The sequence below is a fragment of the Salvelinus namaycush genome, chromosome 27 (assembly GCF_016432855.1).
Source record: "Salvelinus namaycush isolate Seneca chromosome 27, SaNama_1.0, whole genome shotgun sequence".
Classification (NCBI taxonomy): Eukaryota; Metazoa; Chordata; class Actinopteri; order Salmoniformes; family Salmonidae; genus Salvelinus; species Salvelinus namaycush.
The window spans coordinates 10,435,593-10,460,726 of NC_052333.1; the positions used below are offsets into that span (position 1 = coordinate 10,435,593).

General features: G+C 43.6%; 1 protein-coding gene across 2 annotated transcripts; it reads left to right on the forward strand.

Annotated features, from left to right (window-relative positions):
* Window positions 1-494: 494 nt before the first annotated feature.
* LOC120022140 (collagen alpha-2(I) chain-like) lies at window positions 495-24,557 on the forward strand. 2 transcript variants are annotated; one of them, XM_038965994.1, is made up of 50 exons: window positions 495-689; window positions 2,847-2,848; window positions 3,908-3,919; window positions 4,490-4,525; window positions 5,083-5,166; window positions 5,866-5,922; window positions 6,636-6,680; window positions 8,366-8,419; window positions 8,778-8,831; window positions 9,014-9,067; window positions 9,178-9,231; window positions 9,890-9,943; window positions 10,445-10,489; window positions 10,909-11,007; window positions 11,331-11,384; window positions 11,745-11,843; window positions 12,053-12,097; window positions 12,704-12,802; window positions 12,898-12,951; window positions 13,060-13,167; window positions 13,273-13,326; window positions 13,475-13,573; window positions 13,712-13,765; window positions 13,990-14,088; window positions 14,328-14,381; window positions 14,682-14,735; window positions 14,840-14,947; window positions 15,221-15,265; window positions 15,481-15,579; window positions 16,255-16,362; window positions 16,636-16,689; window positions 16,806-16,859; window positions 17,914-17,967; window positions 18,098-18,151; window positions 18,354-18,461; window positions 18,588-18,641; window positions 18,927-18,980; window positions 19,071-19,232; window positions 19,543-19,650; window positions 19,955-20,062; window positions 20,206-20,259; window positions 20,498-20,605; window positions 20,732-20,785; window positions 20,948-21,055; window positions 21,331-21,384; window positions 21,500-21,607; window positions 21,867-22,113; window positions 22,437-22,621; window positions 22,917-23,159; window positions 23,460-24,557. In XM_038965994.1, exons 1-50 carry the CDS (start codon window positions 620-622, stop codon window positions 23,604-23,606), a joined length of 4,071 nt encoding a protein of 1,356 aa, XP_038821922.1. In that variant the 5' UTR covers window positions 495-619; the 3' UTR covers window positions 23,607-24,557. The 2 variants fall into 2 exon arrangements, with proteins under 2 accessions (XP_038821922.1, XP_038821923.1); XM_038965995.1 differs by lacking the exon at window positions 3,908-3,919 and having other exon boundaries at window positions 23,460-23,606.
* Window positions 24,558-25,134: the final 577 nt, after the last annotated feature.

Below are 25,134 nucleotides of genomic sequence, written 5' to 3' on the forward strand. Positions count from 1 at the left end.
TCTCCCTGTATGGCATTTTCTTATTTAAATCCGACCGACAGAGATGCTGGGCGCATTCCTGCGCGCACCGCACAGGGCAGATTTGGCCTACGCGTCAGACCCGACCCGGGCAAAGCACAAGATGACAGTCGGATGGCCAACGTGCCCTCACCAAGCTCCGGCGTACTGAACTACCCCTTCTTTCTCGGCTACACGTCCAGTGTGATGAACTACAAAAAGTCTGAGAAAAAAATGCAGGTCTTACTCCTTTTTAAACGTCTACATTGTCCACGTCCTCAAGAATGGATCTAATTAAAACGATGCACTCGTCATCATCGACGAAGCATTGCCAACGTTTCTGAGAGAAGGCTGGAGATGTAGGACCACATGACTTATTGGGGATGGGATGGGATGGGAGTCGTATAGGATTTCACTTCTCCTATTGGTCCGAGGGCTGACTGTTGACACGCAGACAAAGGAACCTCCTGCCATATAAATAGGACTGATTGGTCTGTATTATTCTAGCATCAAGGCAGCAGGTTTCCAATCTTGGAGTTACTCTAGTCACCACAACTGTATGCCTGCTTGAAGTAGTTAAACAGGGCACTGCAGCACAAGGAGTCTGCATGTCTGCTTAGACATGCTCAGCTTTGTGGATAACCGGATTCTGTTGCTGCTTGCAGTAACTTCATTTCTAGCATCATGCCAATGTAAGTTTGATATGTTTTTGTCTTTTACCGAGGATTTTTGTCCTGTTTTAAGAGTTCAGGAGGACCTTACAGCGCTTATGCTTGGCTTTTATATGGAACTTACTTGGAAATAACCAGAGGACCACTAAAAGTTATTTTGAGGGCTTCCCTCTGGCTGTATAAAACCGAACGGATCCTGGTCATTTCGGTGGATTCTTCATTCTTTTTCCGTGGATACAATTGCCAATTGAATAGTCTCAGAGAAACGCACTGATGAAAACGTTATCACAGCCTTGAAAGAATCGTTTAAAGTTGTTAAGGTAGTGGCTTTGAATAGATTTTAGAACAATGGAACTGCGAACAGCTAGACTACAATTGGAATGTATCTGTAAACTCCTAGGATGAAAAGTTTGGGGCGTTGTACATACTGTTCAGAGTCCAGGGAATTAACTTTTATTATAGGGAATTGAAACGTCGCCCCCTGGTGGTCAATTTAACAGCATCCCCTTTGGCATCATCGCTCCCAGATATATTTTCTATAGAAATACATATAGATCTTTACAAAAGTATAGATTTTCGATCCCAAAATTATTTTGACATATTCTTGAGTAACTTAGTGCAAGCTATGACCTATTTGTTAGGCCTTGTGAAAGAGAAGGCCTTGTGTAGAGGTTTAGAGCTATTTCATTTAAATATAGTTAATATTTATATTATAAGAATTAAGAGCGTTATTTTCAAGTAAAACAAATGACATTTGCGTTGTATATACAACTAATATAAGTTAAAACAATCTTTTCCATGATGATATTCTTTTAAGTGTCCAAATGCGTTATCTAGTGGTCACGTAAGGACATTACAACGCAGTATTTTAGCGGAGGTGCGATGCCACTCCATCAGCAGGGCAGGACCAAATGTAGAGGAACCGGTTGTTATGCTGCATCATAATGAGGACACCACTGAGGCCTAAACAGGAAACGCCTAGGTCATAACAAGCAACATAAGATGATAGTTCTTCAAAACCATTGACAATGTAATTTAGACCAAAATGTAGTAATTTAGACTCGTCAAAATCGAGTTGCTATACATCAGGGCTGCCCAACCCTCTTCCTGGAGATCTACTGTCCTGTAGGTTTTCAGTCCAATCATCTTCCTGGAGATCTACTGTCCTGTGTGTTTTCAGTCCAACCCTCTTCCTGAAGATCTACTGTCCTGTGGGTTCAGTCCAACCCTAATTTAGCATCTCTGATTCAGCTAGTTAAGGTCTTGTTGAGCAGCTAATTAGTAGAATGTGTTAAATTAGGGTTGAACTGAGAACCCACAGGACGGTAGATCTCCAGGAAGAGGGTTGGACTGAAAACCTACAGGACAGTAGATCTCCAGGAAGATGATTGGACTGAAAACCTACAGGACAGTAGATCTCCGGGAAGAGGGTTGGGCAGCCCTGCTATACAGAGTAGATAATAGGCAATGATGCAATACAAAAGCATAGGATAGCATATGATAGGATATAATTTACTTAGGTATACTATAGTGAATGCTGATCACTTAATTTATAGCAGTACATCCATATACAGTACCTAATTACACTAGGCTTACTTCTGGTCTTCGTTCCATCACAAGTTGATTTCCTTAGGGGATGTGGATACACAGGCCTTTGAAGCCTGTAAACACTTGACTGCTGGCTGGTTGGCAAGTGTCTAAATGACACTGACATTTCCAGTCAGTGAGAAGTTGTCAACAATGCATTAAATATAATTCAGTCATATTTGAATATTTTTATTTTCCCTAAAGATGGATGCTGTTGAATTTTAGTAGCTACTTCAGGCCTATATATGACCCAATGTTGTTGAAAAAACTCAATGGAATATTGTAGAAGCTAGGCCGCATTTATATGGACAGCTTTGATACCTTTCACCTTTTATATGGTTTTGGTTGTTTTTGTCAGATTGCCTTTTAGATGCTTATCATTCTAATCTTTCTAATCTTTGTGTATATTCTGGAAACAAATAACAGTTATATTTTGCTATGTACAAAGGAAAATAAGGCATTTTGCATTAGACAAATGGGTCAAAAGAAGAGAGAATTTAGATTGCTCCAGAAACTATTTTACTATGTTAGTTATCATGTTCTAACTGAGTATGTCCTTTCCTCCTCCTCCTCCTCGTTGAAACATCACAGCGGTTAGTACATGTGCATGATATTATCTATCGAAACAGCTTTTAGAAGAGATTTTACCTTTTTGCATCTCATCTGTTGGTTCCAAATTCCAGCTAATATTCGGTGAAAGGATCCCTCTGTCGACAATATGAGCAATCTCAACTATAGCGGAGTATTTCAGTTTGATTTTAGGCTACCTCTGAAGAGGGTTATTTTTTCTTTATTTGCTGCCAATGAATAGGTGAGGCTCCTATTGGTCAGGGGTGGTGTCAGTGAAAGTTAAAACTGCCAGTGCTGGTGCTGGTTTACCCATGGGGCCGCTGGGCACAACGGGCCCTTTAATAGGATCAGGAAGAGGTTTGAAAGCTAAAAATGGCAGATACATTCCAGGCCCATATTCAGTAAGTCTCTGAGAAGTGCTGATCTAGAATCAGTTTAGCATTTTAGATAATAATGAATACAATTATGTGGAAGGGAAGACCTGATCCTAGATAAGCACTCCTACTATGAGAAGCTTTTTTAACACAGGCCCTGGATTTGGCCTGTATTATATCTTCTTTTTTTTTACAGTATAAAGGAAGTGTTTCTTGTTTAAAATGGTCTGTTATAGTTGAGATTGCTACAAATTGCTCACCTGGATATTGTTTCTCAGCTCTATGTTGGCATTCTGATGCTTTAAAGGGGTAGTGTTTCTATAATGTGAAGTGATTATGATTGATTGATTGGCCTATACACCTGCATAGCCTACTGCCATGCAACATCAATCTGGATTTGGCATTAGATCACTGACCCAGCTCCATAGTGCACCTTTAAACATCTCTCTGCAAAAGTGCTTAATATGATATTATATCTTTGTGCTGTTATATGTTTGATATAGTTATCTGCACAAGCATGTGACTTATAATATACACTTATGCATGCAATACTGTGTTATGACACTGGCAACTAATATGCTTTGTTGGGAAAAAAGAGAGATGAGAACTGAGGTACGGTTGATATAGCTTACACTTTGAATGACATAAGAAATGTAGGAAAGACTGAATAAATAAATCTTAAATTTATTTATCTTCTTTTCTATTTAGGGTGGACTCAAGGTGAGCAAACATGTTCTTATGTGTCATTTACTAGTATAGAAAAGTGTGGCATATCTGAACTTTGAGGCTCAGGATTACTCAAAGGTCAAGTGAGAGGCCGAGTCAGTATGCACTGTTGACTCATACAGTAACATTAATGTGTTGACATGCTTGTCCTCAAACTGTAAGGTCAAGTTTGTTTATGTACACATTATGACACATAGCAGTCTATCTTCTAACGCTTGAACTCAATTAAAGGAAAAATCCACTCAAACTATCTCTTGGTATTTTTTTCATTAATCCACTGTTGATACAGTCCCAAAATGTTTTACATGTCAGCAGTCAAATTTTCAAGATATTGGACTTTCAAGAAGCAAAGTGTCACTGGCCACATCATCACAATGATCAACATTGGATTAATGAAAAAAATACCAAAAGATAGTTTGAGTGGATTTTTCCTTTAACATTGATGCAATCTATTTGAGATTAGGGTCTGACCAGCTTTGCTAGAAGTACTGATATGCTTTTAAAATGTTTATTTCAGTGGTTTGTCTTGTATGTTTGTCTGATTAAGATATTTTCCCACCATAGGGCCCAACGGGAGAGAAAGGACCTCGAGGTGACAGGGTAAGCAAAGAAAACCCAGCTGTCCCCTATGGTGTTTAGATGTTGTAAGTTAGGTGTCTGCAAGTTACTACACTTGTTTAAATGTAGATTTCTGAGCGGGCTACATGACATACTTTGACCCCGTTGTGGCCACACCCCTTGATCACATGGCACAGAGGCCTACATCCTCGATGTTGACAACGATATTATTGGATGTATTTTTACCCAGATATATTATAAACATATAAGCAATAACATATGATTTTAAAATGGCTATAAATCAATTATACATAATTTTGTAAATTGTAGTCATTTTGTAATAATTTTGCTTATCTAATAATGTAGAATGTTTTCCCATTTTTCTATAGTGTACAATACAGCACTTATAGCATGTTACAGGACTGGGCAACATCACAACAGAAAACAAAACAAAAAATAGAAAGTCATCATAAACAACATCAGAGGATGAAGGAGATTTCCAGCGGAATTACAGCATGAATATGTATAGAATATAAAGTATTTTAGCTGAAACATTTCTTTAAATAATAAGTTGTTTCTATCGCTCTCTCATCTCTCAGGGTCCCCAAGGCCGTAATGGAAGAGATGGTAAAGCTGGACTCCCCGGCGTTGCCGGCCCCCCTGGTCCCCCTGGACTTGGAGGAGTAAGTTCAGCTATATCATTATGTCCCTCATTTTCTCACTCTAAAAACGAGCATGTTTCAGTCACACATAAAATGTTTTAGTCACACATAAAATGGCTGACAGTTCTGTAACAAATGTTTTCACTGGCTGGCAATTTTTCCCCCTGAAAATGGAGGACATTTGTAACTCTAAACGTGACCAACAGAACTCATCTGTTTTGGTTTGTTACCGGGGCAGGGCACTTGGTTCATCTCAAATCAGCCATGGTAAAAGTGTTCAGACTGTCCCTTGAAGCCTTACCTAGTACTCTCTAGGGATGAGTTCAATTGGGTGGTCTTGACCCCATGACCTCACACATGACCTCATATACCCTTATGACTTTATACCTTGTTGACCTATGAACCTTTGACTCCACGATGACCCCCTGACACTGTAAATCATAAACATGGCTTACGCACACAACAAAGTGATTGGAGGTTCCAATGACCTTATATTCTGAGATAATTTCGTTTTAGACTAAACTTATTTTCAATACTGGGACAGTTTGTCAATATTGTTCATCATGGTTGACTCTAAGAACTACTATTCTGATGTCTCAGGACCCTCTGGGATTAACCAATGGAATTATGACTACTATACCATTATTTTTTGTCAAACATGGCTTTTATTAATTGTTCATTTCTGTGATAATAATGTGTGTCCCTGTTTTGTTTTGCCAGAACTTTGCTGCTCAGTTTGATGGAGGAAAAGGCAGCGACCCCGGACCTGGACCCATGGTGAGGCCTCCGGACACAACAGGGAGAGGGACCCTGAATTAACCCCAAATTAAACCCTCACCCCTAACCAGTTGGCACACCCTGTAGGCCCTTCCTACTTGGCACTAGCACTAGCACTGTCCCTGCTTAGCCCTTAGGCCATTATTCCCTTGTCACTAGTCCTTGCCTAGCCCCTGACCCCTAGGCATTTGTATGGATCTGATAGAGTTGTAACCGTGAAGCTGATAGCCTTTCATAATCTTATCAATGCCTATGGAGTAGGCTTTCTTTTGGGATTCAGCCAGAAACAGCATTGTAGATCATGAGCTGTTACGAAACTGATCATAACCTCTTCATCGTCCAGCATATGACAACAAACCCTGAAGTTATTTCTTCATCTACTCTGTAGAGACACATCAAGATACATAGCTAAGTGTTTACCAATAGAATACCAATTCGGGAACCATGAATAATGTATTACCATTTTATTCTCTTCAAATGTTATCCCTCTTCTTCCCAAATCATTTAAGATTTAAATTTGGATAAGATTTCACACATTTCACACAGCCTTTCTCTGCTATTTTAAGCAAAAGTTTTTGTTTGACATTTTTCCAATTTCATTCCCCCTACACTGATTCATATCTGAATTGGACGTCCATTTTGATTGAACAGTATTAAGATCATGTACAGTAACTTTGATCTGATTTCAATGTGCTTTGTCTTTCTCTCCTCAGGGTTTGATGGGATCTAGAGGGCCCAACGGACCTCCCGGATCCCCTGTAAGTAGTTCTCAAATGATGTCAAATGACACAATGTTGTTTCTTTTTCTCATATAAACTCAACATGAAGGCCAGGAGGTTTTCCTGACTCAGTGACCTGGCCAGGAAAAACTCACAGGCCCTAGTACAGCCCCTAACTAGGACCCCTACTATAGCCCCTAACTAGGACCCCTACTATAGCCCCTAACTAGGACCCCTACTATAGCCCCTAACTAGGACCCCTACTATAGCCCCCAACTAGGACCCCTACTATAGCCCCTAACTAGGACCCCTACTATAGCCCCTAACTAGGACCCCTACTATAGCCCCTAACTAGGACCCCTACTATAGCCCCTAACTAGGACCCCTACTATAGCCCCTAACTAGGACCCTACTATAGCCCCTAACTAGGACCCCTACTATAGCCCCTAACTAGGACCCCTACTATAGCCCCTAACTAGGACCCCTACTATAGCCCCTAACTAGGACCCCTACTATAGCCCCTAACTAGGACCCCTACTATAGCCCCTAACTAGGACCCCTACTATAGCCCCTAACTAGGACCCCTACTATAGCCCCTAACTAGGACCCCTACTATAGCCCCTAACTAGGACCCCTACTATAGCCCCTAACTAGGACCCCTACTATAGCCCCTAACTAGGACCCCTACTATAGCCCCTAACTAGGACCCCTACTATAGCCCCTAACTAGGACCCCTACTATAGCCCCTAACTAGGACCCCTACTATAGCTCCTAACTAGGACCCCTACTATAGCCCCTAACTAGGACCCCTAACTAGGACCCCTACTATAGCCACTAACAAGGACCCCTACTATAGCCACTAACTAGGGCCCTACTATAGCCACTACTATAGCCACTAACTAGGGCCCTACTATAGCCACTAACTAGGGCCCTACTATAGCCACTAACTAGGGCCCTACTATAGCCACTAACTAGGGCCCTACTATAGCCACTAACTAGGGCCCTACTATAGCCACTAACTAGGGCCCTACTATAGCCACTAACTAGGGCCCTACTATAGCCACTAACTAGGGCCCTACTATAGCCCCTAACTAGGACCTCTACTATAGCCCCTAACTAGGATTCCTACTATAGCCCCTAACTAGGACCCCTACTATAGCCCCTAACTAGGACCCCTAATTAGGACCCTACTATAGCCCCTAACTAGGACCCCTAACTAGGACCCCTAACTAGGACCTCTACTATAGCCCCTAACTAGGACCTCTACTATAGCCCCTAACTAGGATTCCTACTATAGCCCCTAACTAGGACCCCTACTATAGCCCCTAACTAGGACCCCTACTATAGCCCCTACTATAGCCCCTAACTATAGCCCCTAATTAGGACCCTACTATAGCCCCTAATTAGGACCCTACTATAGCCCCTAACTAGGACCCCTAACTAGGACCTCTACTATAGCCCCTAACTAGGACCCCTAACTAGGACCCCTACTATAGTCCCTAACTAGGACCCCTACTATAGTCCCTAACTAGGACCCCTACTATAGCCCCTAACTAGGACCCCTAACTAGGACCCTACTATAGCCCCTAACTAGGGATCAGATCACATGTTCAGAATGCAATAAGTCCTGGTTCTACTCATCACACCTAACTGATCACATAGTAATAAAACAACGTCTCATTTGGATAAATCGACTCACTGTTGTGTCGTTTTCCCATCAACAGGGACCCCAAGGATTCACAGGACACGCTGGAGAGCCTGGAGAGCCTGGACAGACTGTAAGATAACTCTCTCATGGAAACTGTAACCCACTGTTACATTCTCTCAGATCAGAGCTCAGCATGTCACTCTATACATATCTCCTTACTCTCTCTCCTCTACCCCTTATCCCACATCTTCAACACTGTCCCATGTAGTATAGTTATAGTCCAACACATCCCCACACAGTGATACCCCATAGTCAATTTGGACTAAACAGATATTCATTTCTCATACCTGTACGTTAACCATTTCAACTCTACAGACACAGATGAAGCCATCAACACTACACTACTACACAGAAAGGCAGCCTAAAACATTGATCACAGAATTTGACTATGACCTTAACCCTGACCTCTGACATCTCTCTCATCCAAGGGCTCCATTGGTGCTCGTGGACCTTCTGGATCCGCTGGCAAGCCCGGTGAGGATGTAAGTAAAAGGTTAAAATCCTTGGTGTTATTTTGGTCTAACTGTTGGTTTGATAACTATCTACCTGTGGCACTACTTGCCTACTGGGGATTAGTGGATGTGGAAAATGCTACAGACACATGCTATCATGATAGTGGACCTACAGTATACACATCTAATGCAGCTTGTCTGTTCAATTCTAGGGTAACAACGGAAGACCTGGAAAGCCTGGTGACAGAGGTGGCCCTGGAACTCAGGTAAGGGCAATGTCCAGAGCTGACAGACTTTAACAAAATATACATTGACACTAAATATACATGAACCCATAGTGTCATCACGTAAAACCTCTTCTTTCCCTCCTCTGTAGGGTGCTCGTGGATTCCCCGGAACTCCTGGACTTCCTGGAATGAAGGGACACAGAGTGAGTATTTACATAAATACCTGCCTGGCCCTGCCTCTCTTAACGACCTCCCAAAGACGCTGTTATACAGTATACCTGTTCTGTCCTGGAGACACACCTGGGTAGCATTCAGGAGGGTGCAACGCTCTGAAGGTTACAGATAGAGATTACTTGTATAGAGCTGACATGATTCTCCATTCCACATGACAGAGAAGCATGTCTGTTCTACGTAATACATTTGTATCTGGATGTTCTGTAATGTTGCACCCCACTGAATGTGACCCAGTCACACACTTCCCTTGTAGTACTAATCTCAAATGACACCCTATTCCCTATTCCCCCTCCACTGTGGCTCTGGTCAAGTGCACTATGAAAGGAATGGTGTGTATTTTGAGATGCAGATATAGTCTTTAGAAAAGACTAGTAATGATGGGAAATTAGGAGTTTTGTCCCATGAGAAGCTGAGCGAAAATGCATCCCACATCAAACAGAATACAAGTAGCAGAGATCTCAAGATTAAACTCAAATTAATATTCCCTCACCAGATAATCAATATGAGAATTAATATGATCTGAACGATAAGGGGGTGGGGGAGATTATTTGTTTCCTGTTCTTAATTGATTTTAGACTATAATTGTGTAATGTCTCAGGATGCTAACCTGTTCTCTTTGTGCTCCAGGGTTACAATGGTCTGGATGGACGCAAGGGAGAGTCTGGTTCAGGAGGTGCTAAGGTAACGTTGCAGCCACAGTACATCCTCCTCAATCACAACCTCATTCCTTTATCCCTGTCAAATCCCACAGATTGCACAGGAGGCCTAATGCAGAGGTGTAACAGACATTTAGCTTTCATCTTTGTAGGCCACAGATTAGGCCTAGTCCTGGACTAAAAAAAACACTTTCAATGGAGAGATCCATTGTGCAAGCTTTTGACTTGACGTATAGGATTAACCTGGGTCCGGAAACCTACCCTGTAACACCTAAAAGTAAAGTGAATTTCACATACAGTAGCACATTTTAGTGCACATTTAGTCACAATCTCGCTACATTGATAGCGGTTACTCAAATATCAGTGTTTGTTTTACCACTTGTTCACCATAGTACCTACATAGATCTCTGAGAATTACATTTCTATTACACCCATGTTTACCAATCTAGATATATCCAGTGTTCACACCGTTCGTAACCTATGACCTCCTGTCATCTGAATACGTGTTCTCCTGCTTCTCCCATAGGGTGAGACAGGTGCCCATGGAGCTAACGGAAACCCCGGATCAGCTGTAAGTTCACACATTATGTCACCCTTCTCTTTTTCATCATATTGTTCCCAAGAGGAAAATGTCAAAATTAGCATGTTGTCAGGTGCTAGCCCGAGCCATATGTATCACTAATAGAACATGTCACCTGCATAGCCGAGTCTGAATGTACCCCACATTGATTCTTTATCATTTGTCACATGCAAAATACATTGCGTTCACATAGCTGATTGCAAAGGAAACAGTGGAGATGAGTACTTGCTGTATCCTCTTCACTGTCTACTGATCACCAATCACTATGTATTATCCTTGTTGGGAAATCAAATGTACAACCAGTAATATATCATACTATACTCACTATATACATGCACTTAAAAATAAATACACACTTGTACTCAACCATACTCTCTCTCATCTCTCTCTGCCTCTCTTCCCCACCTCAGGGTTCTCGTGGTCTGAATGGTGAGAGAGGCCGTGCCGGCCCTGCTGGCCCCGCTGGTGCCCGTGGTGCTGATGGAAGTACCGGACCCGCCGGCCCTGCTGTGAGTGCTACTTCTCCTTTGACCCCATAACCTCTGACCCCTAAACCTTATGGATCACCTAGGGGTGACCCCTCTGTTGACGTTACTGTATCTGCCTAGTTAAATAAAGGTTCAATTTTTAAAAAGATTACAAAAATCTTTAGGCCCAGATCTGATCTAGGATCAGCTTATCCCTCTCGTAATCCTAACCTAAATCATTACAGGTGGAAATGCTAAAACTGAAGTTAGATCGTCCGCTTCTAGGGGTAGCTTCATCTTACAACACTTTCTGTAACCCTTGACCTCTATTTCACTATGTCATCTCTCTATTTCCTGTTTCCCAGGGTCCTCTTGGAGCAGCTGGTCCCCCTGGTTTCCCTGGAGCCCCTGGCCCCAAGGTAAGGGATGTCATCATGGTCATCTCCAAAGCATTTCTACATGATCACAATCCTTAGTATATCATGGACATTATTAGTGTGGACACCAGAGAAGATTCCCAGTTCTGGGAACCGTAGAACCACATCTAAAGAGCTTTCTCAACACCCATCATGATTCTCTAATTGGTTATCACTATCCGATAATCTGATTGATTTACTGTCTAAACTAAAGGGACCAATCATGTTGACCAAACTAATGATTCCATACATAGTGTTCCTATGAGGATTTCTATACCATAAAACATCTATATAACATCTATATAACATTTTATTACCCATTTGAATGGATTGTGTGACTCAGTCAAAATGTTACTGTAACAGGGAGAGATTGGAGGTGCTGGAGCCAATGGCCCATCCGGACCTCAGGGAGGCAGAGGAGAGCCCGGTACTAATGGAGCCGTTGGCCCCGTCGGTCCCGTTGTAAGTATACACTACCAACATACTACAACATTATCACAGTGTGAAATGTCATATTGAAGGCTCTCTTGATTTTCTTGTTACCTGGTCCTGAAATACATACTGTAACTCTCTCCAATGGTCATATATATTTTCCATTATGTTGGTTGGTTTCTTGGCATCTCTACACACTTGTCTGTAACACTCTCTCTTTCCTTTTCCTCTCCTTGTAGGGTAACCCTGGTAACAACGGTATCAACGGCGCCAAGGGAGCTGCTGTAAGTATTCTGGCCATAGTTGCATTGTGGGTAGACTAGATTGACAGTCCAAAGGTCATTTAGGGTGAGACAAAGGTCAAGATGTAGAATCTTGTTCACTTGAGCCTTGGACTCATATAGGCATGATATGAGTTATGATTGAGGCACAGCAGTTGACTTATCAGCAAATAGCACACTCAAATAGCATCCACGATGAATTGCTTTAGCTTTAGAATTTATGAAGGACAGAAATGAATTCAGTTGTTCCCACATTACATGGAAGTGATATTAGCCATAAGTAACTGTTCTAGTGACGCCATTGGATATTGGGTGATTAGGTAATGTTATGGTAATGTGATTAGGTCATGTGGTTATGGTAATGTAATTAGGTAAGGTTATGGTATGGTAATGTAATTAGGTGATGTTATGGCACTTTGATTAGGTCATGTGATTAGGTAATGTTATGGTAATGTAATTAGGTGATGTTATGGTACTGTGATTATATAATGTGATTAGGTAAGGTTATGGTAATGTGATTAGGTAATGTTATGATCATGTTTATGCAGTAGGTACTTCAGCTGTCTTCTTACTCACCACTCTTCCATCCTGTGTGTGTGTGTGTTCTAGGGTCTCCCCGGTGTTGCTGGAGCCCCTGGTTTCCCTGGCCCAAGAGGAGGTCCTGGCCCCCAGGGCCCTCAGGGATCCACTGGAGCTAGAGGCCTTGGTGTGAGTACCGCTGGACCTAAAAAGCAGCTCAACAACACTTTACTAACACAATCTGTATGAATATTGATCATGTATCTGTGTCTCTTTGACTGCAGGGTGACCCTGGACCCTCTGGACAAAAAGGAGATTCTGGTGCTAAGGGAGAGCCTGTGAGTATCCATACTACTGCTGTTTAGCAGTATAGGTATGCTCTAGCATTATGTCAGTACATGGTGTGTGTTTGTGGCTGTCTCTAATGTCTCTGCTTTCTCCTTCAGGGTCACTCTGGTGTCCAGGGTGCCGCTGGTCCCGCTGGTGAGGAGGGAAAGAGAGGCTCAACTGGTGAGGTTGGTGCCACCGGGCCCGCTGGTCTGCGTGGAGCTAGAGTGAGTATATCATACCAGACCCAGTGTGGGGGTACAGTCTTGGTGTGTTGCTATAAGGTGCAGGTGAGTGGTTATGGTTGACTCATGTCTGTTTGTGTCTCATAGGGAGGTGCTGGAACTCGTGGTTTGCCTGGTCTGGAGGGAAGAGGTGGTCCCATTGTAAGTCCCCCAAATATTCTGTTTACTAAAATATTATTAACCATGATGAAAGTTGTTCAAATGCAGGAAGAAAATAGTGAATTTTACCTTGTAATATAGTGACTGTTCTTTACTCATGGGTTCCTCTTCCTCCTCCCCTCTCTGCCAGGGTATGCCTGGAGCTCGCGGAGCCACCGGCCCTGGTGGTATCCGTGGAGGCCCTGGTGATGCCGGTCGTGCTGGCGAGTCTGGTCTGACTGGAGCCAGAGTAAGTGTCACACACACCTGTCAATCATAATGTTTCAATAAGATGTATAATGGATTCTCTGTCTAATCTCTGAACCAAATATAGCATGTGATCTCTAGCTGTGATACTGAATGACTAACAAGTTCTGTCTGTTAATAGGGCCTGCCCGGAAACTCTGGACAGGGTGGACCCCCAGGCAAGGAAGGCCCATCTGTAAGTAATTAAACACATCTCCAATATTCATCCTTTCAAACACTGTATATCCTAAAATATTAGAATACAATGAAATCGCTTGTCATGATAATGGATTGGTTCAAAGCACTTACATTGTATTGGTGGTATGGTTACAGTAACCCACCCCATCCACCAACAATGTTAAAACCCACCTAGGGGTGGTGTGCCATATCTGATCCCCGTTGTTTTGTATCCTATTCTAGGGTGCTGCTGGTCTGGACGGACGCACTGGTCCCCCCGGCCCAACTGGACCCAGAGGCCAGCCCGGTAACATCGGATTCCCCGGCCCCAAGGGACCTGGAGTAAGTAGAACCAGGAAGTAAAACCAGGAAGTTGATCTACTAGCATGAGATTGGACTGTGAGAGAGACAGCTGGGTTGTTGATGCACTTCGATATGGGCAAAATGGGATCAAATTAATAAACAGGAAGTGAAATTGAAGGACAGAATATGGACAGAATATGCTCGTATATTCTGTCAACCAACATGAAACGATGATCATCTGACGTTTCCATGGTCTCTTCTTCATTCTCACCCTCCAGGGTGAGGCTGGCAAGGGTGGTGATAAGGGACCAAATGGTGCAACTGGTCTGAGAGTAAGTACCCCCGCATCAGACAACATTCATTACATTATCAACTTTCTACTGTTAAAGGCATTCATTTACTACTATGGTAGCCATCTCTCAAATTAGCAGTTGGTAAAGCTAAGTATCCTAAATCTGTGACCTCGTATGACTGATGGTACAGAACCAAACAGTCAACACAAATGTATTACTTACTCTACATCTATAGTCATTTATTACAAAAGAGTTGTTTCCTCAATGAACTTTGACTGAACTATCATTCACCTGCTGCCAGTGTCAGTGTTTCACCTAGCTCTCCCTGTCTCTGCTTAGGGCGGCCCAGGTGCTGATGGTAACAATGGAGCCCCCGGCCCTGCTGGAGTTGTTGTAAGTAGTCTACACTATTTCCTCTAAATACACAGTAAGAACTAGAATCTAATCTTACAGTGAATTGTATTTGATTTGATTGAACTTGATTCTCTCTTCTACAGGGTAACGCTGGTGAGAAGGGAGAGCAGGGACCCTCTGGTGCTCCAGGTTTCCAGGGTCTGCCCGGCCCCGCTGGACCTGCTGGAGAGGCTGGCAAAGCTGGCAACCAAGTGAGCAACTAAACCTAGAACCTGTGATCTGTAACACAAACCCACTGTACATTCACAAACACATAAACACTTCCACAAACCTACATCCACAAAGCCATAACAAACAAACTTTCACAAATACATTTACCCTGTAACACAAACTTAACAGCAAATTCCATTTTAGTTTATAGAAATATTACCTCCTTTTTCCTCAGTTTCAGTATATTCTCTTTATTCTAATAGTATTCTCGCTATGTAATATCTTGCACTAACAAAGCATTCATCTCTCAACAGGGTATGCACGGAGACCAGGGACTCCCTGGATCTGCTGGCGTCAAGGTATGTCCACTCATGAATACCTCTCACAGACCATTAACTATGATCTTCTAACAGCTGGTCAACCATACACCTGTTGCCATGCACATGATCCTGTTCACTCATTTACATCTTTATATACATCTCACACCCACACACCTGTAGTGTACACATACTGTGGTGTGCCCATGACAGAGCCCTGGTGCTGACAGTCGCCCTCTCTCTCTGTCTGTTCCTAGGGAGAGCGTGGAAACTCTGGTCCTGCTGGCTCTGCTGGATCTCAGGGAGCCATCGGTGCTCGTGGACCTGCTGGAACTCCAGGCACCGATGGTGGCAAGGTGATCCCAGCTCTATGAAGGGCTTAGAACCATATTACTGTTGTTAATAGGGAAAGGTGATCCCAGCTCTATGAAGGGCTTAGAACCATATTACTGTTGTTAATAGGGAAAGGTGATCCCAGCTCTATGAAGGGCTTAGAACCATATTACTGTTGTTAATAGGGAAAGGTGATCCCAGCTCTATGAAGGGCTTAGAACCATATTACTGTTGTTAATAGGGAAAGGTGATCCCAGCTCTATGAAGGGCTTAGAACCATATTACTGTTGTTAATAGGGAAAGGTGATCCCAGCTCTATGAAGGGCTTAGAACCATATTACTGTTGTTAATAGGGAAAGGTGATCCCAGCTCTATGAAGGGCTTAGAACCATATTACTGTTGTTAATAGGGAAAGGTGATCCCAGCTCTATGAAGGGCTTAGAACCATATTACTGTTGTAAACAATGGCCAGAGTTTTCCTTGTCATGTTGTGGTCTGTAATATCTTCTGGCCCTACAAAAGATCTGGTAGTACCAATGTATGGTTTTGATGAAGACGCAACCCGATTCTGTATGAGAAATACACCACTGTTCTTTTAAGCACTGTAGTCAGATGAAGCTCCTAACCAGTCATGGTCTTGCTCCATGAGACGGATAGCTTATAGGTGGAACCATTCTTCACCAATGTCTGTGTTTCAGGGAGAGCCTGGTTCTGTCGGCATTGCTGGTGGCCCTGGACACCAAGGACCCGGTGGCATGCCCGGTGAGCGCGGTGCCGGTGGTACTCCTGGACCCAAGGGTGAGAAGGTAAGTCCCCCAGAATATGCCGCAAGTAAACATATACAAAAAAGTTATATTTCACAAGACAAAAGTTGAATAAAAGCTGTAATTGATGTCAATTATCATTTCTGATGTGAAATGCAGCGCTTGACAGTTATTTTACAGTACAAACATTGGGAGAATTTGACATTCTTATCCTTAATGCAGCATCTTCTCTGATAGACCTTGACTAAAAACAATAATATATAATGGTTATTTTAAACGAGTGACTAACATGTATTTTCCCTCTTTCGAATCTAGGGTGAGGGTGGACACAGAGGACTTGAGGGTAACATGGGAAGAGATGGAGCCCGTGTAAGTTCCTCTCTCATCTCATTAGGTCACTTTCACAATGAAAACAACATCCAATACATTGATATTCTGTCTCTATTGTGTTTTAGTCTGACTTTGTGCCTTGTGTCTCTTTCTAGGGTGCCCCCGGACCAAGTGGACCCCCTGGACCTTCCGGTGCTAATGGTGAAAAGGTAAACAGCCTGAATATCGTCTCCCTTAGTCCTCAACACATGAAAGGATAGCAAAGGATGAATGAAACACATTGGTTCAGATGATGAGAAATATTGTGGGGCTCACTTAGGGAAGATTTGTCAATGATTATGCACATCCAAGATGGAGTACCGTTCACTCACCTACCGAGCAGGAATAGCGAGGCTTCTTAAAGACTCTTTGGCTCTTCACAAGTGATCAAGATATGTAATGGACTATATTGTTGAGTATGGTCATTCTGAATATTTGGACAACAACAAAGGCCTCTAGTCCAGACCAGAGAGAAGAAGTAGTAGCGCCCCACCTGCCACGGTCCGTGCTATCCGGGATCCTTGGAGTGTCCCTACCACATTGATGTGGAAATTATATACAGCTGAAATTTGAAATGGTAAGGGTTAGGTAATGGTTATGGTTAAGGTTAAGGTTAAGTTGGGAGTTTGGGTTAGAGTTTAGGGTATGGATGTCCCTAGGATTCCAGATAGCACTGACCCACCTGCCACAGCTTCTGAATCTAGAATCTCAACGTCGCCATTTGCTGGACAGTTTTCAGTAGCACACTGCCAAGGTCCAAACAGCTGATGTCATCTTCAAATGATGGAAACCTGTGTTACGGTCAGGAGGGCACACCATAGTGCCAATATTGTTTTACGATTTGCATCAGAAAACAAAACAAAACATTTCTGATTGGACAAGTACCTCCCTGTTTCAAAACCGTTTTCCTCCGTGCTGTGCCTACTGGACATGCCCCTGGAAGACACAACACTGCCTGGACACCTGCTCTATTATACACCATCACACTTCAAATTCATCTACCAGGATATGGCAACTCATTGTTGTGCTTGTTTTGGAAACAAATGGTAATTAATAAGCTTCAACTTGAATACTGGACATCCTGTGGAACTTGAAAGGCTAGGGTTCATTGATCAAAGTTATGCAGACCATGAAGAAATGTTCTACATCCGAGCTTCCAAGATGAGTCTTTCAGATTTTTGGGTTGATTCAGCCTTTACATTCTCCATCTTTGCTCTCTTTCAGGGTGAGTCTGGCTCCTTCGGCCCTGCCGGACCTGCTGGTCTTCGTGGACCCAATGTAAGTACCTACAACTACTTATATAATACATTATCACACATCAAAGGAATTAAGGACTAACATGATCTACTATTCAGAATATCTTCCCCAAAACACCAGTCAACCCTATCATGTTCCTGCTCTGTTTTAGGGAGAGCGTGGAGAGGGTGGACCTGCCGGACCTCCCGGCTTCGCCGGACCCCCTGTAAGTACTGCTTCGGTTGATACCCTGAAACCACACATAAACATGTCACATGTATGCATCAGAATATAGTGATTTTCTTTAACATGGAGACGTATACCCTCAAACATGTGTTCAATTTTGTGTACGCACGCCAACACACACACTACCTTGTGTTGCTGCGGCCCTTGTTCTGTTCTGACCCGTGTCTTTGTGTTCCATGCAGGGTTCTGATGGTCAGTCTGGACCTAGAGGAGACAAAGGACCCGCTGGTGGAAAGGGAGATGTCGGCCCCGCCGGCCCTTCTGGACCTGCTGGCCAATCTGGACCTTCTGTAAGTCTCACTCAGAAATGCTATCTTCAACGGGAATCAACTATATCCATTCACACAGACATCATGTACTGTAAATCCTCACTGGGAATTATATCATTTACTGACTTTTCTCGTCTTCTTGTCTAGGGTGCTAGTGGACCAGCTGGCCCCCCTGGTGGTCGTGGTGATGCTGGACCTTCTGTAAGTACTGTCACTGATATCACACACACGACACCACAGGTGGCTGCTGAGGGGAGGACGGCTCATAATAATGTCTGGAATGGAGTAAATGGAATGGGATCAACCACATGGAAACCATTTGTTTTATGTGTTTCATACCATTCCAATGACTTCTTTCCAGCCATTACTCTGAGCTCATCCTCCCCAATTAAGGTGCCACCAGCCGCCTGTGAACGACACCCCATCTCTCTGTGACCCAGTGACCTTGGCTGCTTTCTACCTTTGACCTCTGTTCTTTCTCTTCAGGGTCTGACTGGTTTCCCTGGTGCTGCCGGTAGAGTTGGAGGCCCCGGTCCCGCTGTAAGTACACACACACACACACACACACACACACACACCTCTCTCTTTTTTCCCCTCAATAACTTATCCCGTCCTTTTCTCTACACACAGGGTATTTCTGGGCCCCCTGGCTCCGCCGGTCCCGCTGGTAAGGATGGCCCTCGTGGTCTCCGTGGTGATTCTGGTCCCGGGGGACCTCAGGGAGAGAATGGACAAATTGGACCCTCTGGTATCGCTGGAGACAAGGGACCCACTGGAGAGAGCGGTCCTCCCGTAAGTCTTCATAGCTCCCATTGAGGCATCTTCTCAAGAATGGATGAGATTTATGTCATGCCTTTCACTAGCCTGGTCCCAGATCTGTTTGTGCTGTTTTGCAATAGGACCATGGGAGTTGGTAAAACAGCACAGAACAGATCTGGGACCAGGCTAGCTTTTCATTTAGTCTCAAGGCATTTTACATTGTTTGGGTTGCATAACAAAACACCCCCATTCACCACTAATGGTGATAGGGGGAAGTGATTGTTTCTTTCTCTGTTCTCTGCTTTTCTCCACTCTCACCTCCTGATCTCCTGTCCCTGTTCAGGGTGCTCCTGGTACCGCTGGACCCCAAGGTGTGCTCGGACCCTCTGGCTTCGTTGGTCTGCCTGGTTCCCGTGGTGACAAGGGTCTTCCTGGCGGTCCTGGTGCTGTGGTGAGAACATCACACCTTCTGTTATTTCAAAGCATTATTCAAACTGCCTTTGCAGAAACATCTGACTTGCAGAACAAAAAAAAGCTCTGGAAAATGTGCTATTTGGCATATAATATTGGAATGATCAAAAATGTGCTAAAACACACTTCTTGAAAATGACATGCTATTCCAGACTAGTGCAGCCCATACAACCATATTAGTCTGCGTTGCAATCCATTGATGAGTTATGGATACAGTACATTGACTGTGTTACTATGGTATGTGTTTGTACTGTGTTGATCCTGTGATACTGTGTGCCATTCAGGGTGAGCCTGGGAGACTTGGACCCGCTGGTGCCTCTGGACCCCGTGGTCCCGCTGGTAACATTGGCATGCCCGGTATGACTGGTTCTCAGGGAGAGGCTGGACGTGAGGTAAGGATCAATTGATTCATTAATTGATTTGTTAAACAAGTACTTAGAAAAAAATGGTGGTAAGTAAAGACATGGCTCGAAATTACAGTTCACGTGCAGTTCCCATGTCAGCGCAATTAACATGCTATTTTGTCACCCCACAGGGTAGCACTGGCAACGATGGACCTCCCGGCCGTCCCGGAACTGCTGGCTTCAAGGTACACTCCTCTCTGTCATGTGTGGTGTAGGGTGAAGTTGCCCCTAGACGCTGATCTGGGGGTCAGTTTTGCATTTTCCCCACTAATGGTTAAGGTTAGGATTGGGAGAGGGGAAGCTGATTCCATTTTACAGGCTTCATCACAGGAACATGAAACATTCATATGAACGGACCTTCATATCAGTTGAAACAATGTCTTGAACTTTCAACTTTGAACCTTGAACTTTGCCCCCTTGCAGGGTGACCGTGGTGAGCCTGGTTCTCCTGGAGCCCTTGGAAGCTCTGGTCAACCCGGACCTAACGGACCCTCCGGCGCCGTCGGCAGACCTGGAAACCGTGGAGAGGCTGTAAGTTCATATTCACATAAAACAGACATAACTTGTACACTACACAAAGGAACTGTTACTGTGGTTCCATCTGTAGCATATTACTGTGGTTCCATCTCTTAATCTTCTTCTTCTCTTCCTCTCTAGGGCCCAAATGGAAATGGTGGTCCCGTCGGTGCTGCTGGTGCCCGTGGTGCCCCCGTGAGTACCTTATCCAACCTCATCTTGACTCGGACGGCTGAATTAAGACTTGTCTAATCATTTTAACTATCATAATGCATCAACGTAGCCTAATTGTGCCTATACTGTAGGTCTATATGAAATAACGCACGTCTGTTATGGTTCTGTCTCCTTGTGTTGTAGGGCCCCGCTGGTCCCCGTGGAGAGAAGGGTGGGGCTGGAGAGAAAGGAGACAGAGGCATGAAGGGTCTGCGTGGACATGGTGGTCTACAGGGAATGCCCGGACCAAACGTAAGTCATGATGACTGCTCTGACCCTCCATCCATCCATACAACATGATCTAATCTCATATCCTGAAATAGCCCATATCCCCAAGTTTGTATCACCTCCATTTCATTTACAGAAGCCTTATAGCCATGTCAAGTAAAAATCTGAATAATTTACTGTATGACAATGTTTTTATGCTGTAGCTACCCCTGAGGTCTACTATCTTACCATATCCCGCCCCTGCAGTATTCTGTAGCTACCCCTGAGGTCTCTAATCTAAACATATCTCTCCCCTCCAGGGACCATCTGGTGAGACTGGCTCTGCTGGTATCACTGGACCTGCTGGACCCAGAGTAAGTAACCAGTGCTATCCACATCAAACTCCCTCCGTTGTATCTTCCTCCAACTAGACAGATAAAAGACATATATTGACACATGTCCTTGTCATCTCCCTCTGCTTGTCTCTAGGGCCCTGCCGGACCCCATGGTCCCCCTGGTAAGGATGGTAGAGCTGGAGGTCATGGTGCTATCGGACCTGTTGGACACCGTGGTTCCCCTGGACATCTCGGACCTGCTGTGAGTATATCTAGTACTCACACACCTGCCTCAGTCAGTCAGTCAACCAGTCAGTCAGACAAAAGCTACAGTATGGCTGACAAAGGGGGATGATCTAATAAGATCTGTGTGAAGGCAGATACTAGCTGTTAACATCCCAACACATAATGTATCTAGGCTAACATGTAATTAGCTTAAACATAACTTCACAAATACAAGTTGCACTTGTAGTGACCTTTGACCAAGGTTGAGGTTGTTAACTCTCTTCTCTCGCCCACAGGGTCCCCCCGGCTCTCCTGGTCTTCCCGGACCCGCAGGTCCTGCTGGTGGCGGATACGATCAGTCTGGTGGTTACGATGAGTACAGAGCCGACCAGCCCTCTCTCAGGGCCAAGGACTACGAGGTGGACGCCACCATCAAGTCCCTAAACTCCCAGATCGAGAACTTGCTCACCCCCGAGGGTTCCAAGAAGAACCCCGCCCGTACCTGCAGAGACATCAGACTCAGCCACCCCGAATGGAGCAGCGGTGAGTTGGTGCCACAGACACATCTCTGTCTTTCTCTTTATTGATTGGTTGACTCACTGAGGTGCCTTAGAACCATCATACTCTCTTAACCAATAAAATATCTACATCCTTCGAGTCTCAACAACTTTGCATCCCTATCTATCACTACATTTCACTACCAATACTCTCCTTGAGCGATCAAACTCATAAAATATACAGTATCATGTCGAACCTGAAACTTAAACAACACCTAAACAAAGTAAAACCCCAATGAAGCATTAATAATAGTGTTAGTAGTATTATCGGTGCTAATCGATGTTTCTCGTTCTTGTCCTCCCCTGCAGGTTTCTACTGGATCGACCCCAACCAGGGCTGCATTGCTGATGCCATCAAGGCCCACTGTGACTTCTCCACCGGACACACCTGCATCCACCCTCACCCAGAGAGCATCGCCCGCAAGAACTGGTACAGGAGCTCTGAGAACAAGAAGCACGTCTGGTTCGGAGAGACCATTAACGGTGGTACTGAGGTGAGCAGACTGAACCTGTACTGATTCTAATGACAAGAGCGGACAGTTTGAACATCAGGAAGACACATTGATTTGATTGGCACACCAGTCTGATTTGAGGCATGTTTTACTAGTATATTATTGAACCATGTGTTTGGCTTACATTAATATCCACTACCATTAACGTGATTGTATTGGTTCCATTTTAAGGAGATCATTAGACATCTATCTATACGATTCTTCAACCAGGTTTTTCTCTAAATGCTTGAGACTATCTTGACACTGATCCTGTCTTAATTCCTCCTATGTTTCACAGTTTGCGTACAATGATGAGACCCTGAGCCCCCAGAGCATGGCCACTCAGCTGGCCTTCATGCGTCTCCTGGCCAACCAGGCCACCCAGAACATCACGTACCACTGCAAGAACAGCGTGGCGTACATGGACGGAGAGAACGGCAACCTGAAGAAGGCCGTGCTCCTGCAGGGCTCTAACGACGTGGAGCTGAGTGCCGAGGGCAACAGTCGCTTCACTTTCAACGTTCTGGAGGACGGCTGCACTGTAAGTCCCCTTTCTATTTCCACCGCAATGTCTGGAACAAGAGCTTTGTTCGTTCTCTCTCTGTGCTCACTCACACAAATAGATGCAGTGCATGGTGGAAGGGTTAACTCAGGCTCAGGGTAGTTTTCTATAACTTATTGGTTAGTGAAAGAGTTTGGGAATCTGACTCTTTATTTAAAGTATCATAGGCTACTGTAGGGTATTATTGTAAGTGAAGCATTTGTATGTTTTCACGATTTGATATACTGAGTGGGTGCACTATTCTGATACATGGTTTCTCCTTTTGTCCTACCTCTGCAGAGACACACTGGCCAGTGGAGCAAGACAGTCATTGAATACAGAACAAATAAACCATCTCGCCTGCCCATCCTCGACATTGCACCTTTGGACATTGGTGGAGCTGATCAAGAGTTTGGTTTGAACATTGGCCCAGTCTGTTTCAAATAAATGGACTCATGATAAATTAAAAAAAGAGAGAAAGAAAAAAAAAGAATCTCTGCCCTTTCTGTGTTGTTTTTATACTGAATGCTGATTTCCCTCTGCGCATCCACTTGCTTAAGCTGGGCTCTATCGGAGAGGACCAATGGACTGAACGGAGCGTTGTGCAATGCAAATTAATACAGCAGCCCAAAGAGACGCGGGAAAACACCATGTTGTGGGACATGTCATCATTTTGTAAAAAATAAAAGAAGTGTAATAAAAACGCTGAACGTATGCATCACTTTGTGGTCTTTGTATATCTTCCAAAGAGGAGGTTTAAAACCACAAAAATATTACAAAAAAAGGTTGAAGCTACCTCACGCTTGTTTTTTAGAAAAAAATATTGAGAACCTGTCTGATCCACAACCTAGAAGTTACGAGTTCTAAGGCTTCAAGCTCCGTCCTGTATCAAAGGTGCTGAATTACTTGAAGCAGAGACCTATGGTGCTAAACATACAGCTGTGTAGAAGCAGGAAACCACTCTCATTCTTACTGTGTTTCTTTGTATTGACTTTGAGTCTTGCACAGGTTCCCCCTGATTAACCCCATTTTAAGCAGGTGGAATATTCCTAAATCTGGTCAGATGTTTGTTTGGTTTTGACCGTTTTTTAAAGTTTTTTTTTTTTGTTCATTTTTGTCGAAGTTTTTGTTCAGCCATTTTTCTCCAATTCCCCCCTTCAATACAGTGTTCATGCTGACAGCACATTATTTCATCCATTTTTAATGGATTTTAGGCGGCCTCTCTCTCTCAAAAGAAAAAACCCACAAAGTTTATTGTACCTATTTTGTATATGTGAGATGTTTAAATCAATTGTGAAAAGTTCTGAAATAAAGCATGTCCAATGTTCCCAAACACCATTCAATGACTAAAGTGCTTTCATGTTTTATAATGATAATATCATTAAATGATGTTGGCGTCGAATGATTGATTGTTTTGTGTTTTTGGTTAGAGTACTTAACTTTTCATTTCACATGTAATTTTCAACCAAGAGGAGAATACAAAGACCCTGCCAGTATTCAAGTAACTTCTTTAATCATCATGACCTATGTTCTATAAGTCATTGTCAACCAAAGATCTATACTTTTTACAAGTTTAGGAATCAAATAGGCCTAAAAATACATGACTACAGATGCCTGTTTACATTTTTCAATGCATCCACTGCCTCTGACAATAGACATTTCTAATATTTCATCTTGCATAATCAAAGTAACATTTTGTATTCAAATAGAATTGTGAGATTTGGGTCACAAAGGCTTCAATAAAAAGTATGCAGCAGTGTTGCATGTACACTATACAAGATAATCTGCCTGTTTACATTCCTCCCAGTGGACTTCTAGGTAACCTCATCCCTGCAGGCTCGAATTGCTGGAGCATAGACAGAGAGCGAGCCGGCTGGTGCACGAGTTTAATTTACGCAATGTTGACATAGCGCCGCTCAGTGGTTAATGAGTTAAGAACAGATCCGGTAGAAGTTGCCTCTAAGGCTAAGCAAAG